This window comes from Aythya fuligula, chromosome 1 (genome assembly GCF_009819795.1).
Source record: "Aythya fuligula isolate bAytFul2 chromosome 1, bAytFul2.pri, whole genome shotgun sequence".
In the NCBI taxonomy this organism is placed as follows: domain Eukaryota; kingdom Metazoa; phylum Chordata; class Aves; order Anseriformes; family Anatidae; genus Aythya; species Aythya fuligula.
The window spans coordinates 85,007,139-85,018,887 of record NC_045559.1 but is presented as its reverse complement, the minus strand read 5'-3'; the positions used below and the strand labels follow the sequence as shown (position 1 = coordinate 85,018,887).

Below are 11,749 nucleotides of genomic sequence, written 5' to 3'. Positions count from 1 at the left end.
CTTCAGCGCCAACCTGAGTCTAACCTACGACCGTGCAGCTGAGCTGCACAAAAGGCAAGGCCACCTGCAGAGATGTCACCTTTGGACCCCGTGCTCATGCTCAGGCACTGCCAAGCCTCTCCAGAGTCTCCAATTTGCCCTCAGCTGTGAGGCTGTGGCTTTGCCATGGCTGCGAGTGCTGCTGTCTCCATCCCAGGGGGATGCATTTCTTTAGCATCACCGTGTTTTCTTTCACAGAGCAGTGCTTCGGGAGGAAGGGGGCACTCGCCTTTGGGGCGGGGGTGCTCGTGGTCACACAAAGGTGGGTTTCAGATCTTCTTTGAAGTTCACAACGGGCTGAGCCCTGCCCTGGGGCTCCAGCCAGCGTCCCGCAGCCCCGCCAGGCTCCGTGTCCGTGTCCGTGTCCGTGCTGCTGCTGCTCAGAGAGCCGCGGGGGCTGTGCAGGCAGGCCTGGCAGCAGGGCCGGTGGCAGCAGGGAAACATCTCCTCGGAGCTGCTGCTGGAGTCCGAGTCCGGGTAATGGTACAGCGAGTGCAGGGCGGGACGAGCCGGCACCCCGGGGGCACCCCGCTGATGCCAGTCCCGCAGGGAAGCGTGGTGGTGGATCTCCGGGCCTGTGCCCCTCGCCTCCCAGCCCTGGGGCTCCGGCCATCCCTCAGTGGGGATGGATGGAGAGGACAATGCTGGGTGATGGAGCCCTCTGCCAGCTCCCTCACCTTCCCTCCCTGCTTGCTCCCCACAGCCCCACGTTCCCAGCCTGGCCACCGAGGACGGGGACACGGGGAAGCCGGCAGAGGCAGGGGGCAGCGGGACGTGCCGCTGCCGCCTCGTCAGGTAGGGGCTGAGGGGATTTTGGGTGGCTGGGTACCCCTCCTGCGCCCTCCACATCCCCGCCCCACGTTTAGGGAAGGCCGGGCTGCAGGTCCTGCCGTCCAGGCTCAGATCTTGCAAGATTTCCTGCAGCTTCTCGCTGCTCACGTAGCTGACCTTGGGGGGATGCTCTCTGGATGCAGCAGCCGAGATGTCCTGGCCTGGCTCCAGAGGATGCCCCTTCCCTGCAAGCACCCCATGTTCCTGGGCATCTTTAGGGCTGCGTTCGGGGCTGTCCCCCGTGTCAAAAAGCAGCGCCGGAGAGCAATCGGGCTCCTCCGGCAGCACGTGCTCATGGCTCATGTGTTTCCAGAGATCCTGAGCATCACCACTACAAGGCACCGGACTGCGTGGCGATGCATGCAGCAGCTGAGGAGGCTGCTGCCCATCCTGCTCCGGGTCCGGGGGACAGCGGTCCCCAGGCACATCCCCAGGGGCCGCAGCACAGCCACGCCGCTCGCCGTGCCACCCCGTGCTCCGGGTGCAAGGAGCCAGCACCGCGGGGTCGCAGCCGCCCTCCGCAGACATCAGCCTCATCAGCTTCTCCTTGGCGTTGTTCACTTGCTCCTGCAGGCTCTCGATCACGGCGTTTTTCTGCACCGAACACACAAACATGTCAAGAGCGGGGAGGTAAAAGCTGAGGATTCAGAAGGGGATGGGGCAAAAACCAGTCGCCCTTCTCCGTGCAGGGAGGAGCTCTGAGACAGCCTGCAAGAGCCAGCTGGGGGCACCCCCTCTAAATTCACCTTACATTTGAGCAGGCTGTGGAAACCAGGCTTTTCTGCTCTCCTCCTTCCACTTTATATATATATACAAATATTATTATTATTATTTTAAAATCAGGCCCTCTGGTTTATGCCCAAATTTTGGCACTTCAGGATGAGGATGCAGAACGACAGCGGGACAAAACCAACCAGCTCCTCCCCTCCGGATGGGGGACAGGGGTGTAGCAAAGGGCTGCCCACCCCACCCAGCCTCGGCACACAAAGGGCAGGGGGTGAAGAAGCCACCGAGACCCCATGGCCACGGCATCGGGGCCGGCAGAGCCCCCTACCTCCGTCAGCAGCCGCTTCATGGAGTTTTTCTCCCCTATCAGCTGGTAGAGCTGCTCCTCGCTGTACACCGAGTGGCAGCTCCTGCTTGGGCTGGTGAAATATTTTGCCATGTGGCTGAGGGTTTGGCTTTCTTCTTCAAAGGCCTTCCACTGCCTGAGCTGCGGGGCACAAGGAGCTGTTACCGGCGCGGTGCCTGCGGAGGGAGGCAGCCGCCGCTCGGGGAGAAGGAGACAAAGGGATGGGGGAGACAAAGGCGGGGTGTGATGGAGGAGCACAGGGACAGGCAGCCGGGGAGGTGGCGAAGCAGTGCTTGGAGCATCCCACATGTCTGGACCCTGCTTGGTCCCTGTCTTGGCTTTTAACACGGAGAGAGCTGTACTGCAAGCTCCAAGCATGCTGCACGAGCCCCCTCCCCTTCTTCCCCTGACTCTGTAACAAAGGGAGCATCACACACGCTGCCGTGTCCCCGAATCCTCGGTGACAAGGCGTAAGCCAGCAGCACTTAATATCTGTTTCCTCGTCTCTCGTCTTGCACAGCCCGGCTCCCGCTGCTCATCGATCTCAGAAGAGCAATAGGAGAGCAAGCCCATTAGGAAAAACAAGCCGGTGAATTAAAAGATCCGAGTTAAATAAAATGCTCAGAGCCCCCAGGCTCCACGGAGGAAGGAGGCACGATGGGGCTGGTGCAGCGCAGCTCGGCTCAGAGATCACCAGCGGGCTTGGTGCTCGCCCCAGGAGGGCTCCCAGGGGCTGCTAACCCACGGGGTTGGGGATTTGTGGTTGCACCAAAGGGTTGCCAAGGTGGGCAGGGACCTCTGGAGATCACCTTGTCCCCCCTGCTCAGACAGGATGCATGCAGCTGGGCTGTGAGCATCTCTCCACAAGGAGACACCGTAGCCTCTCTGGGAAACCCGGGCCATTGTCTGGCCACCTTCACAGCAAGAAAACAAAGCAAAACCAAACAAAAACAACCTTTTTTTTTTTTTTTTTTCTGGTGTTTAAACTGAATTTCCTGTGTTTCAGGCTGTGTCCATTGTGTCCTGTCCCATCACTGGACAACGCTGAGAAGAGCCTGGCTCCCCCGTCCCTCCTCCTCCCCACCAGGTATTTGTGCACGGGGGTGAGATTCCCCCGAGCCCTCTCTTGCCCAGATCTGCTCTTTCCTCTGTTTCACCTCTTCCTCCTTTCCTCACCTCATTTCCTCGAGCCCTAACGTTCCTCCAAACATAAATCTGGGTAAACAACTGCTTCCTCTCGCTGTGACAATGGGAGCATTTGTCTCGCCAGCGTCACGGTCAGATGCACCGGGCTCCTCCTGGAGGACGTGGGAAGCAGAAGAGCCGAGCTGGGACACAAAAGGCTTCCTGAAAGCACCGCCGAGCTTCCTCCTCTGCGAGTGCACGTGGGGCACGAGGTGAGGACACGGGGGACCTGCCGAGGGCTGTGGGCAGCGAAACTCAGCCCTCGGAGACTCAAGGGATTTGCCTGGGGAAGCGGAGCCACTGGGTTTTGGAGGATGAGCCCGAACATTTGGGGAAAGCAGCAGGAAACACAAGTGTCAAACCCCCCAAAAAATGCCCGTTTCCAGGGCGGTCTGTGGGCAGAGCTGGCAGCGTACCTGCGGGACGAAGATGAAGCAGTTGATCGTAGTCGTGCACACGAAGATGCCGCCGGAGGTGAAGCCAAAGAGCAAGTTGTGCCAAGCACGGAAGAAACGGTGCAGCAAGAAGACGGCGCCGGCCACCAGGAAGATGAGGTTGACCCCCACGACGAGCGTCAGGGACTGGTTGACCGGCGGGGAGCTGACGTTGTCGGTCAGGCCGGCCAGGTAGGTCCCGTAGAGCAGCAGGACGCTCTGCAAGCAGAAGACGAGGCCTGCCTTCAGCAGGGAGATCGGCGGAGCGGGGATTGTAATTACAGCCTGCCACTCGGTGCCGTCCTAATGAACGCCCTTTGATCTCTGGTGGTGTGGCGGGCGCTGCGTGGCGAGAGCCCTGCGGGCCGGGGGGTGCTTCGTCAGCAGCGGTGGGGCAGGAGGGCAGGGCTGGTGGCACTGGCAGGACATGCCACGGGGCAGGGCATGGCCAGGAGAGGCAGGGAGAGGAGAGAAAGCTTCCTCTGTGCTGGAGCAGGAAGGGCAAAGATGTAGGGGAAGGGAAAATCCCCGTGGGGATGCTGTGGTGGGGGGACACTGCAACAACACCCCTCTGGTGGGGCAGAGAGGAGGCTCAGAAGGGCATTCAGAAGGAAAAAGCAAGAGGGAAGAAGCAGGAGGTTAGGCTGGAGGGAAGAGGATGTCCTTGGTGCCTCTTCAAATAGAAATCCAGGAAACTCCCTGCTTCTATTCTTCTCCCTTCCCTGTTTCCTGCCTGACGCCAGCGGCGGTGGAAGGGGCTGAAGAAGGGCTCTGCGCACAGCTATCCTCTCCCCAGGTCGCACTGGCAGGCAACACCGAGTATTTTTTGGCCTTCTCCATTACCACAGGGCACGGTCTGCTTTCAGGATCCCTTGGAAATGCCATCTAGCAAATTCCCTGCTCGTGCAAGGAGCCAGATACCGGGCACACGACTCCTACATTATCCCTGCGGTACCTAGCAAGTTCAGCTGTCAACCTTTTACCACTAATAAGTATAAAATGGTTATTTGGGCATCAGGCAGTCCTTTATGACCAGTGGCACATGTTCTGTAGACCCTCCTGGACCCCTCTGAGCAGTGGCTGCTTGCTGACCACTGCTGGGGTTATGGGCTGGGGGGACCCTCTGACAGGCAGGGGAGGATCCCGTCCATGGACACTGCCAAGAGCACCATGAGCTCCCAGGGGAGAACTGCAAGAGTGAGACCTAGGAACGAGGCTGACACCCAAATCTGCTCCACAGGATCTGCGCTGGATGACCACATTCACCTCCCAACACAGGGCCCAGAGGCAAGCCGAGTCCTAAGCGAGAAAATAACAGCACCAAAGTCCCGTTTAATATTCATATAGTCTGCCGGGGACACAGACAAAAAGCACTGCCAGCTGGTAAATTAGGACTTTAAATAAGCACAGGGCTGAGTTTTGTTGTTGTTTTGAATCTTGAGCAGAGGCCTGTATTCCTAATTCAATGGATGACCTTGGCAAGCCATTTCTGTCCGCTGCTCTGTGCCAGCAAAACCAGGATAATGCACTGAGTGGCTTCACAAAGGGCTGAGCACAGTAATGCCTTGGAAAATAAGAAGTGCCATGTACACGCAGAGACAGAGCCTAGCCTCCCATTAGTGCAAATCCTGATTAACTCCAGAGAAACCACTAAAGCAATACCTCGGTGACACCCGGTAGATAGGATCAGGGTCAGGTTCAAGGCAATGCTAATGAGGAGTACCTGTGACTGCGATTGTTTTGTTGTGAGTGAGAGGAACAAAAAGAGGTTGGAGGAGCTGCAGGCAAAAGCATTACTCGCCTAAGCCCTGAAGAGACCTAACACAAACTGCGGACAAAGTCAGGGATGGAGATGTAGCACCCAAAGTGGCTGCCCTGGGAAGGCCTGAAATGCCCAGCACCAAAGGCCTTTTGAGGACAGACTAGACTAATGCCTTTAAAATGAAATGGAGGGGGGGGGGAGAAGGACTTGGCAGTGTCCTGAGGTCTCTTTCTGCTCTTGTTCCTATGGTTCTTGGTAGATGGTCAATGACTATTACATTACGGTGAGTCAGAAAGGAACTGCTTGTGTTGCATGCGGGGACAGAGCCATTTGCAAAGGAAGGCTGTGATCTCACGAGGTTCATCAAAATCAGCTCGCTGAAGTGCTTCCAACCTCTGCCAACCCAGAGACACATGAGACCACGGATAATTACAGCTATAATTATACCCATATAGTTACATCAGTATAACTAACTCTTCTGGAATATGAATGGCCACATACAACGTTACGCCAGTGAAAGTGCATTTCAGTGGTGTAATTAAGCTGATAAACATCCTGTGAAGGTAGACACCACGCACTTGTCGTCAGCACCTCCTTGGTTTGGAGTCGGACGACTCAGGGTCTGAGCTGCACAGTGCATCACCGGGGCAGACGCTGAACCGAAGCTTCATGGAAAAAGTGAGCTTTGGAAAAGATTAAGGCACAGGTTTTAAGGAGGGAGATAGATGAGGCACGGGTGGTTACAGGGCAAGAACTGGAGAGAGAGCACGTGCATGGTGTGTGCAGAAGAGACAGGGAGAAACTGGCTAACAGGGCTCTTACAAGGGAAGGCAAGAAAACATCATGATGGGAAGAAATAGAGTTGGGAGGGTTTCAAGATGAGCAGGAGCAGCTGGGAACTGCAATGCACGTGTGGCTCGGGAGAGCAGAGAAACTACAAATGCTGCTAAATACTGGGAGGAGGTGAGATACAACACAAGAATCAATAGAGAGGTTACGTACCTTAAACCCTAAAATGAGAACGAGCCAAAGATCGGAATAAAGAGATGCACAGGACTGCATCCGGCTCACTGAACAGGTCATGCCTTTCTCTGTCGCCTAGGAGGCAATGGGAATGCAGAAGTGAAGGCCTGGGAGCAGGGACAGACCGATGGGTGACAGGTCTGCAAATCCGAGCAGGTCTCCTCTGTAAACTCCTAAAGGGAAATGCCACATCTGGTGCTGCTGGGGCAGGCAGTTAAATCGGGAAAGATTTTGGTATTCTGCTTGCAATGGGGCTGGCTCAGCCTTTTCCTAAATCAGCTGCAGATGCTGTGGTCCTCTCCTGTGCCACCCAGGTGACCTGCATGCACTGGTCAAGACCACCCACTAGACCCCACTGCTTGGCTAGCCACAGCTCTGCAACCAGCCATCCCTTTCCAGGTTTGGCTGCATAGACCTGGAAATCTTGCAGCTGACCCTCACCTCTGTAGTAGGCCATAGACATAAAGCCAGCCTGGAGAACCCCAAGGGCTTCGTGGCTTTTCGGTCTTTTTTTTTTTTTTTTTAACAGCACCTCCAAAAGCCCGACCATCTGCCAGCATCGCCCCCAGAGATCAGACAGGGCACAGCGCAGTGCTGCACCACCTCTCCTCATCCCTTTACCCGCACTGAGACGCTGAGGCTTCGGAAGCACTGGACTGGATCGGAGAAGACCCACGTCAGGAGCAACACAGCGTCTGCCAACACCAACGCTGCCACCATCGCCAGCAGCTGGAGGTCTTTGATGATCTGCAAGCATGCAGGAGGTATTAGTCAGGGGTAAATGGGCACCAGCAACCTCCATCCCCCTTGGTCTCCTTCTAGTTGTCTTTTCCAAGGGATATTCAATCTAATTCTTTTCCCTGGTGTGGAGTCCAACAGCTGCATCTCTGCCTCCAGCTCCCAAACTCCTGGAGACCCAGCCAGGCTTGGGACCAGGTATAAGCCCTCCCTGACTGCATGGCCAGCTGGTAAATGCCATGGCAGGAAACAGCACTTCCAGAAGAAAAAGAGTATCACCCATTACTCCCATATCACCAAGAGGGAGGCTGGCTACTCACCACCCGCTTGTCCGGCACCCGCTGGGTGAACACCTTGTAGAGCCGCCAGCTCTTCCCCAGGACAGGGCCCAGCACCAGGGAGGTCCCCACACACAGCAGGCAGAGCCGAACCTGTGGGACGAGGTGGAGATGGAGGCAGCAGGGGTAAGGAGGCCAGGAGGCGATGGATCCATTGTCCACAGATGTATTTATTGGCGTGTGGAGGCCCCCGTCCCGGCCGTGCCCAGCTCACCTGGATAAGCGTCTCCACCGAGTCTCTGGACGGCAGGCTCTGCTCCTGAATCCCAAAGAGGTAGGCACTGGTGTAAGTCAAGCCACTGCCCAGCAGGGTCACAACGTTGAGGTTGGGGCTGGACATCTTCACGATCCTCCGGGAGACAAAGCAGGGAAGGCAGCGGTGGTTACTGAGCGCGGTGGCCGGGGCAAGGTCCCTTTGCAGGGCTATAGGTGGCCACAGGGGACGGTCCCAGGCCCCCTACTTTAAATAGTGGCCCTTTTGCCATACCCCGACACTCCTGGCAGCCAGCAGGACCTCCACCCCGAGCGCTGACTCAAGCAGAGGTTACATTAACATTCAGGTCACAGCTTCCCCCACCCATAACTTTACCCATAACAACTGTGCTCAGGAAGAGGGGAATCATTTCCTTTCGGGGCCCTTGAGCTCCTCCCTGGTTCTTGCTACCTCCAAACCCACACAGAGCCTGGAGACATCACCCACCAGCCTGGCCTCTGCGCTGGCAGCCCCTTCGAGCACATCCTTACCTGTTTTTCCTGAAGCGAATCGTGAAGACCAGAAAGAAGAGGGCCAGCAGGACCCCTCCGGTCAGGAAGGTCCACACGACGCCCAGGAGGGCAGCAGAGAAAGACGGGGAGCTCTTCCCGCTGCGGTCAGAAGACGTCTGAGGAAGGCAAAAGGGGTGAGGAGGAAGAGGACATTTCTGGGGACATCTTCACGATCCTCCGGGAGACAAAAAAAAAACCAAAAACAACCATCCTGCTGCACAAATGAGGGCCACCCCACACCACGCTTGAAAAATCCCACTTCAATCCCAGCTACGTCACTACGTGAGGCTGCTGGAGCACTTCATCTGCCGCTGAGCGGAGTAAATCCCGGGCCTAGCAGGTGGAATATTAATTGTAGCAAAGCTGCCAGGGCCTGGGGAGCCGAGCAGCTTATGGTTTTCTAATTAAACCCCCGTGTTTGTGCAGATCCCGACGGAGACCGAGGCGGCCGAGCCCCGCTGCTCCCTCCAGCAGCCTCACGTGGAGCCAGGCGCGAGCACGCGCATCCATCCCCGTGTCGCTCCTGCCGGCCTGGCGCTGGGGGCAGGTGCCGTTTATTACAGCTGATGGCTTTTAATTAAACGCTGCTCTGTTCATATTTGAAAAGCCCTTTGAAGCGCCAGGGGTTGGGAAAGGCCAGGGGCAGAGAAGGGCATCCCAGGCCCGCTCCTAAGCAGCTCTGAGGCCACGGAGCGCTGCCGTGGCTGCACCCTCGCCTCCTGGCTGCCTGCTGGGTGCCAGGCATTTTTTTGGAGGCCACCCAGGAGGGGACAGCACGTGGCCTCTGCCTGGAGGCTTCACCGCCATGCCCCCGTGCCCTTCTCCATCCCTCTGCCCAAATCCCCTTCCACAGAGGAACCCTCACGAGCTCCCCCACCTCCGTACGTACGACTGTGATGGTGCAGAGCTCCCGCAGCGTCCTCTGCTGCTGCTCCTGGCTGCCGAAACCGGGGTTGGCACCGCAGAGGTCGGAGCAGTTGAATCCCGGCTCCATAGCACATCCTCAGCCTTCATCCAGAGCCCGGCCGGGGAGCGCTCACCTCCCCTCCGCCCCCGATTCAGTGTGGGGTGTGGGTCCCCACGCAGCACGGCGGCATCCCGAGACAATTCGGGGCACCCTGTGGACCAACACACATCGGGGTCACGGCAGCCACCGGCCCCCCACCGCGGAGATAAAGCCGGGCACGTGCCCCTCCTGGCACCCCGGCGCCCCTGCGCTCCCCCCGCATGCCCCCGTTGCCTCCGCTCCCCTTGTCGTCCCTCGTTTTGGTGAGGGTTTTCGTCGTCTTCATTACCATTTTAGACATGAGGTCATACTCGTCCTCAAGCATCCCAACCCAATTAGCATTGTCACTAGGTTTAATTAGCTTCCAATACACGGCTATCAGCAAGGCTCCCGCCGCTAGGAGCTGGAGGGGACGTGCGAGAGCTCCCTCCGTGGCTGCTGGTAATGACGGGTGGGGGCAAAATATTTATCCGAGCATCCCCCTGGGGCTGACCCCAGCAGCCCTGTGCACCCCCAAAATGCCAAACCCTTTGGAGAAGCCGCTCCCAAGTCCCAGCCCCAGCACATGGGGGTCAGCACTCATCCAAAATCAGACGTCTCCCCGGGAAGCTGCCCCCTGGGAGCGCTGGCACGCGATGACGCCAACAGCTCCCGCGCAATTTTGATTAAAAATAAATAAATCTGGCCAACAAGGACAATTAGCGCTCATTAGCATGCGATAAAGCGAGCCCTAGCACGGATATTGCCAAAACGCACCAGGCGCCTCCCCTCCAGCTCCTGCCTCTAATTAGGGCTGGCTGAAAGGTCCCACCACAGGATGCCTTGGTGACCCCGAGCACGGCCCGGTGGCCACCTCTCCTCCCAGGCACCACGGGGCTGCCGTTTCTGACACGTGCTCTGCTCACCCTGCTCCTCCCGCCCCTCGCCCCGCATCCACCAGGCTGATGGATCACAGTCACCGACTTTTGGCCACGGCCGGGCATCGGCGTGCAGGTGGACGTGACCCGACAAGCCTGCAGTCGGTAGGAAACGAGCGGCTGGATGGCACGCAAAAAAAAAAACGAGCGCCGCCGCCTTCCAGCCTAGAAAGGAAGCAGTGGTTGTTAAAAACATTTGGATGCGGGCAATTTGCATTCGCCTCAGTGTCTTCAGGTCTGGAAGGCTGTTTCTGTAGATCCTCCAGGACCCGAGATTATTTGTCTGCCAGCACTGAGCAGCTGTGTACTAAGGCACAAACGTCCTGCAAAAAGCGCGGTGATGGCTAAATGCGGATCTTGAGTCTCTCAAGGTTTCTTCTCGCCTTCGAATCCTTTTTGAAAAAGCAGAGGAAAAAAAAAAAAAAAAAAAAAAAACTTAAAGAAGCTGAAAAATTGATGCAAAACGCATGTGCCCAAAGCAGGCAGAATGAAGGTTTCACCCCAGCTGATTCTTTTTGATCTAGCTTTGAAGGAGAGACTTCTTCCCCCCAAAAATGAGGCGATGTCACAGCTCAGTGAATCAAAAGGTGGAAAACTGAAGAAGTCAATTTGCAGACAAAAGCACAGTTACGTTCAGAAGCGTGCCATTTTTCGGAAGCCCTGCAATCCTCTTTGACCGTATCAGCCTGGACAGAAATGGTGTGGGCACCGCTCTGCAGCAGGAGGGATGTTGGAGAAGGACCTTTGTGGGGAAGAGCTGCTTGGGGAGATGTCTGCGTCTCCTGATGATGGTGGCCACCTCCTGAGCATCTGCTGTGTGCCAGGGGACAGCCCCATCTAGACACAATGCCAGCCCCACACTTACACCATGGGGTCGTCCAAGAACTATTCCAGCAGGACGAGCGCACGGGATGGGGTTTTGCAATTCAGAAAACGCCGGCTCTTCCGAGAAGCTCCGCGCTGTTCCCTTCTGCTCTTCTTGCCCAACAAGATCCCTTCTCGTTTGACCTGAGAAACCTGCAGCATTGCCAACCCCAAGGCGATCAAAAAAAAAAAAAAATCACAAGCTCGACTTACCGCAACGCCCCCCCAACACAGCTATGTAAAAATCGCCAGTTAAAGCGCACAGGGTATCTGAAGCTTATTTTTAATTTATATTTAAAACTTCAGCATCTCAGTTTTCACGCTTTCCCCTGCGAACGCTTACAAAGAAAGGCAAGCCAAGAAGCTGGGGCCATCGCGCAGCCTGGGTTACAAGCCCTCGGTCCCTGGTGGCTCCTACATCATTTCTTCTTCCCACCCAGAGCACAGGAGCCACCCAGCACACAGGCAGCTGGCTGGGTGGCTCCGAAACCTGGCATTTAGTCTTCACCAAAGCCAGCTGCAATTTTGAGGCATCCTTCCCCTTTCTGATAGCATCTCCCAAGCTGGCGGAGGCAATTGTTCCCGAGTGCTGATCTTGCTGATCACCCCAGGGCTGTGTGTCTGCCGGACACGGAGCTCTGCCGCCGCTCTTTCTCTCTCCCCCTGGCTTTCCCACGCGCCCATCATCCACCCACGACCATAAAACGGTCCCGAGTGCGCTCACATCCACCTTCCCGATACGGCAGCACCGCTCGCAGTGGCTGAGGCATAAAGC

General features: G+C 56.9%; 1 protein-coding gene across 1 annotated transcript; it reads right to left on the bottom strand.

The window, feature by feature from the left end:
- Nucleotides 1–291: 291 nt before the first annotated feature.
- On the bottom strand, nucleotides 292–9,181 carry GPR156 (G protein-coupled receptor 156). The gene is made up of 9 exons (XM_032207649.1): nucleotides 9,077–9,181; nucleotides 8,167–8,303; nucleotides 7,637–7,772; nucleotides 7,405–7,515; nucleotides 6,968–7,093; nucleotides 6,326–6,421; nucleotides 3,544–3,780; nucleotides 1,925–2,083; nucleotides 292–1,464 (listed from the first exon to the last, which is right to left on the bottom strand). Exons 1-9 carry the CDS (start codon nucleotides 9,179–9,181, stop codon nucleotides 292–294), a joined length of 2,280 nt encoding a protein of 759 aa, XP_032063540.1.
- Between the last annotated feature and the right edge of the window lie 2,568 nt (nucleotides 9,182–11,749).